The 5,824-nt window shown below is 40.0% G+C and overlaps 1 protein-coding gene across 3 annotated transcripts in view; it reads right to left on the bottom strand.

Moving 5' to 3' along the window:
* Positions 1–3,752: 3,752 nt before the first annotated feature.
* LOC102486210 (dnaJ homolog subfamily C member 9) overlaps positions 3,753–5,824 on the bottom strand; it is a 90,245-nt gene continuing 88,173 nt past the window's right edge. For all 3 annotated transcript variants that reach the window (XM_014584838.2, XM_006170068.3, XM_027768903.1), the window contains one exon: positions 3,753–4,026. In XM_014584838.2, coding sequence (XP_014440324.1) covers positions 3,796–4,026 — 231 coding nt within the window. In that variant the 3' untranslated portion in view covers positions 3,753–3,795. The remainder of the gene's footprint in view (positions 4,027–5,824) is intronic.

The following is a 5,824-nucleotide window of genomic DNA, read 5'->3' as shown; positions in this document are numbered from 1 at the left end:
CTCACCAGAGACAGAAAGCAAGAAATCATACCCTGTGGGGATGGTCATGCCACAGTCCCTTCTTGGGCACACACACACACACGGCCAGAGTTAGTTTTTCTTTTTTGGAGAGGTTTTTGCTATAGGGCAAGTATGCTCGCCAGAGAGACAAAAAGTAAGAAATCACCCCCCAGGGGGATGACCACGCCACAATCCCTTCTCCTCCATTCTCCTCTTGGGATCTTGGGCATGCACGCACATGCACCCGGCATGAATTTAAGCCACTGGGTCCAGGACTCGAACTGCGGTCAACAACATGGGAGTCCAGCAACATAGCCATTACGCCCTTTGGTGGTCTCACTAGCATGAGTTTTAAGCCACTGGGTCCCAGACTCAAACTACGGTCAACCACATGGGAGTCTAGCAATCTAACTATTATGCCATCTGCTGGTCCCCATTTCTTGTACTTTATGACATTAAGATTTCTTGTCACTCATGTATGCCATTCCATATTATCCATTATGGAAATAAAATAAATTTCCATATCTTTGTATTTTTCTGTCCTATGAATCAAGAAAATTTTAGAACAGTGACACCTTGGGAGTAGGGAGAAGGAACTCTATTGATGTGATAATTACATGCAGGAGAAATAGAGGTTCTGGTAAAAAGAATGACTAGGGGAAGAATCATTATCTTCACAAGCTGCTAGGAACTAATTTGTTATTAAAGATACAGTCCCAGAGACTCTAAGATATTCACATGTAAAAGTCACATAGGAATAAGCAAACAGATTCCAGGACTAGAAAGTTGGACTGAATTTCCTTTTGACCACAAAGGGTCACTGCTCTCTTTGCTGCCAGCAAACCACCACTGCTTTGGGGAAATCAAAGTGCTTGCATCGGGAAATATTGAGGGATAAAATGTGATGGGATCTGTCTTGCTAGATTGGCAGCTTTGCCTTTACCCGGGCTGACCCCAGCTTGTAGAAGAGGTCCCGAGATTTCTTCATATCGTGTGGTTAGAAGAAAACAGTTCAGGGTCCATGTGTATTACCATCTCCCAATCTTTCCTATCTCTTAGTGGGTGTGTTTGTGAACACATGTGTACACAACTCCAATTTGAAAATACTGATAGGGGAATGTGTGGATTCCTGGTTATGAGCTTCTCAAACTTAACAGGAAGTAACTGTTTGCTTTTCAACTGATGTGTTTTTTGGGAAAAGATGAGAGTGGCTAATAGGAGCTGCCACATTGACATTTGTTTCTGAGCAATGAGTGGGAAGAGGGCTTTGCTACAGAACTCCAAGGACACCTAAAAGCTTAGGCAGAAGAGAGCAGGACTAGGGTAATGACACCGGCAGAATTAAAAAGACAAAGGAGCACCAGTAGATGGTGTGGATCCCACATGGCTGACTGTGAGGTTCAAATCCTGATCCTGGGAGCTTGAAAAACACAGCAAGCGTGTGTGCGTGGGTGTGTGTGTGTGTGCGCGTGCGCGCGCCCAAAATCCCAAGAGGAGAAAGGAATAGAAGAGACTGTGGCCATCTCACCTGGGGGGTGCTTTCTCACTCCTCCCACCCCCTTTGTCTCCAGGGAGCTCATGTACCTTATAACCAAACCAAACCAAACCAAACCAAAAAATCTTTGGTACAGGGCTTACCCGGTTGGAGAATACACATATGGCAATGAACTGCGAAGGTGCTGAGGATAAATAGAACTGTTTTGGTCCATGATGCAGAATAGCAGAAATAGGTAAAATCAAGTACATTTGTCACCAGAGAATATAGCTTAAAGTGAGAACCCTGGTACCTGGAATAAAAAAGCAATTCATTCATTTTTTATTTTTGCCTATCCACTATCCTTTTTGAACACAACATTTAGTCTTCAATGAAGATAAGCTTAATGTACCATTCTTTTCTTTTTCTTTTAAGAAATTTTTGCCTTAGGGCAAGTGAGCTTGCAAGGGAGCAGTGGTGGTGGGGAGCTTACAGAGACAGTGAGAGGGAAAGTGAGAAATCACCACCCAGGGGAAGATGGCAATGCCTCAATCCCTTCTCCTTCATTCTCTTCCCAGGATCTTGGGCACATACAGACGTGTGCTTGGCATGATTCTCAAGCCACCGGGTCTGGAACTCAAACTGCAGTTAGTCATGTGAGAGCCCAGGGACGTAACTATTACACCTTCTGTTGGTCCCCCCAAACCTCATTCTTAATATGAAATGTAGCTTCAAAACAAAAATGTATTTAAAACATTCTAAATAATTAACACTTAAATTGTTGCCTAGGTAATACAATTTTTTTCATCTGATGCTTTTCTTTAATCAATGTGCAACATTTTCCCTCATTCTCAGCTTCTTTCTGTCAACACCACTGTAAAAATAAGAGGAGGGGAACCAGCATTTAGCGTAATGGCTATGTCGCTGAACTCCCATGTAGTCAACTGCGGTTCGAGTCCCAGACCTGGTGGCTTAAACTCATGCAAGGTGCGTGTGTGTGCATGCTCAAGATCCCGAGAGGAGAATGGAGGAGAAGGGACTGTGGCGTGGCCAGCCCCTCTGGGGGGTGATTTCTCGCTTTCTATCTCTCTGTTTCTCTCTTTCTGGCGAGCGCACGTGCCCTATACCAAAAACCCCCCAAAAAAAAAAAAAAAGGGAGGAGGAGAAGGAGTTTGGTAATATTTAGTTTGCCCCAAAAAAAAAAAAAAAGGGACCAAATAGAACTTGTGACAATAGTTTCCCAAATAGGATTTCTCCTATACCCTTCTCTCTAACTCCTTCCCTGGTTGCTGGACAGAGGGCAGTATGAAATTACTTCCGTTATCTTCACTTTCAGAGGGCAAGATATAGTAAGCAAGGGCATCTCCAATGTACACAACAGAGGAAACAGTGAATACAGTAAGGGCAAAGCCAAGACCTAGATTATAAAAACATGATCAATATATAGAACTGTTTGTAGATAAGACTTGATTCTTTTTAGAAGAGTCATTCTAAGAATCACAAAAAAAAACATGTATCATCTTAGAGTTTATCAGTTATACTGAATATCAAACTTCTGTTAATTAATTTAAAAAGGTACTATATCAATGTATGGAATGTCCAAAATACACAAATCCATAGAGGCAGAAAGTAGATCACTGGTTTTTAGGAGATGGGAAAGAGAGAAAATAGGGAATAATTGTTAATGAGTATAGAGTTTGGGGTTTCTTTGTGGGTTGATGAAAATTCTGGAATTAGACAGTGATAGTCTGTTGGTTGAGCAACTTCATTAATTCCTAAAAACCACTGAATTGTATTCTTTAAAAGGGTCAATTTTTTTGTATATGCATTATATTTCAAGTTGGCTGTTATTTTAAAAATAAATTCTATGTTTTGATTTAGGTACATACATGCAGAATTCATCAGACTTGTGTACTTTACTATATGCATGTTATAGCTCATTAGACCTACAAAAAAAAAGTGAATAAATCTTCAAAGCCGAATCTGCTAGCTTAGAATTTTGACCTAAGGATAAGGGAGGATATGGGTAAGGGAGAAATGAAACACTGTGAATTACACCAAGGCTGTATTGTGTATAGGCTGTACATCTCATCTCACAGGCTGGTCAGAGGCTTGATTCTATCCTGCTAACTTCAAAATCTCATGTGCACCCTAGGGTTGAGATTGCAAAGACCTGTGCAGAGACAACAACATTTGAGACTCAGGAAGAAGTCAATCTATGAAACTTGCAGTGAATAAACATTTTTACTAAATGAGTAACTGAAACTTGACACAAACAGAAAGAGACTAGGTATTTATTCAAAAAGAAGAAGGAATGCTGGTTAATATTTCCTTGGCTTACTTGAGGTTCTGTGATCAGTGTTGTCAGGCAGCTGCACCCCCATGCTTTGTAAAAGGTTGGAAGCAGGCCCTGCCAGACCAGCTTGGGAGCTATAGGAATCCAATATATTTGAAACCAGATTCAGGTCTACATCGACCGGTGCTAGAGCAGGTTCTCCTGTACCTGACTCTTCTTCATCTGAATTATTTTTGGCAGTCGGGGATTCAGGTTCCTTATTCATGGAAGAAAAAGAAAATCATGGGATGATATATCATTAGGTTGGATGGTGGTTAGAATACAAAGCTAAGCAACAATAAATTGTTGATTCCAAATTAAAAAGAAAATTTCTTATTCTTTGTAATATAAAGTAAAAATGAAGTCTAATAAGCTATAATTTAACGTATTAAAACTTGAGTCTAAAGATTATAATACATTTCTTTCTAGGAAAAGTTTCTACAAATTGAACAAATTTCATCCTTATTTTGAAATAGCCTAAAAAACACAAAAATTAAACTTAAACACATTTAAGTTACCCTGAAACTTTTAAAAGAAATAAACATAGGGAAGAGATAAGAATCTAAATTTTGTTCTAAATGAAAGAAGTTAGATATCCCCCTTCTCCCACAGTAGAAAAGCTTAAAATAAAAACATGAGGCTTTGGGGCACAAACCAAAAAGACTCTGAATTGTTAGTTGGGCTTCTGATTTCAAAGGTTGGGAAAAGCATTTGAACAATTACAGCTTGATCTATAGACCTTTATACCCTTGTTACTCAAAGTGTAGTCCATGCCCCAGCAGCATCTGCATTTCGAGATTTCTTAGAAATGGAAAATCTCAGGGTTCCTTCTGGATTTGCTTAACCAGAACCTATATTGTTAACAATATCCTTAGGTGGTTTATATTTTTATTAAAATTCAAGAAATATTATTTTGGGGCCAGTAGGTAGTATGGTAGTTAAAGCGCTGGACTCCCACATGGCCAACTGTGGGAGTCCAAATTGTGGTTCAAGTCCTGGACCCAGTAGCTTGAAAATCATGGTGGGTGCATGTGCACGCATGCCCAAAATACTAGGAGGAGAATGGAGGGAAAGGGATTGCAGTGTGGCTATACCTCCTGGGGGTAATTTCTCACTTTCCCTCTCTCAGTCTCTCTCCAGTAAACGCACATGCCCTATAGCAAAAACCTTAACAAAATAAATAAATAAAAAGGAAAGAATACTATTTTTGGGGGGGGGAGAGAGGTTTTTGCTATAGGGTGCATGCACTCGCCAGAAAGACAGACAGAAAGCGAGAAATCACCCCCCAGGGGGGATGGCCACGCCGCAATCCCTTCTCCATTCTTCTCTCGGGATCTTGGGCACGCATGCAAGCACACATGCCTGGCGTGAGTTCAAGCCACCAGGTCCGGGATTCGAACCGCGGTTAACTACATGGGAGTCCAGCGACATAGCCATTATGCTAACTGCTAGCCCCAAAAGGAAAGAAATACTATTTTACATAAAGCTAATGTATGGTTTCAATCAGGTTTTGGCAGAACTGAAAATGATTACAGTTTTAAATGTGCTTTAGATAATCAAAGCAAAGTGAATCAACATTAATTAAGGACATATTATAGGTTTTACTGCTGTCTGATTTGGTTCACACATTAATTCTATGCCATAAGGATGACTGGTTAACGGGAAACCTTTGCAGTAGATGGCTGAGCTAGCTGGGTTTCATCTTTCTGTAATGCCTCTGTCTAGGGTTAGACAGTATTGGTATAAAAACTAGGATGAAAACAGGAATGGGAGATGAATTTGAAATCTGGCTTTAAATTAGGGAAACACAAACATTACAACTTGAAAGTTATTTAGATATTTACAATCCTCTCTCTTTTAATATCCATTTAGGCTATTAGTAGTAGTAGCATGCCACCACATACTAAGCACATTAAATGACTTTATTTTAAATCCTGGTAGATAACATAGAATAGGTCATATAATTTAGCTCATGCTTAGGACAATAAAATTTTAATTCTTCATCCTACCAAAGT

This window comes from Tupaia chinensis, unplaced genomic scaffold (genome assembly GCF_000334495.1).
Source record: "Tupaia chinensis unplaced genomic scaffold, TupChi_1.0 Scaffold148012_1, whole genome shotgun sequence".
Taxonomy (NCBI): Eukaryota; Metazoa; Chordata; class Mammalia; order Scandentia; family Tupaiidae; genus Tupaia; species Tupaia belangeri.
This window is presented reverse-complemented; position numbering and strand designations above follow the sequence as displayed.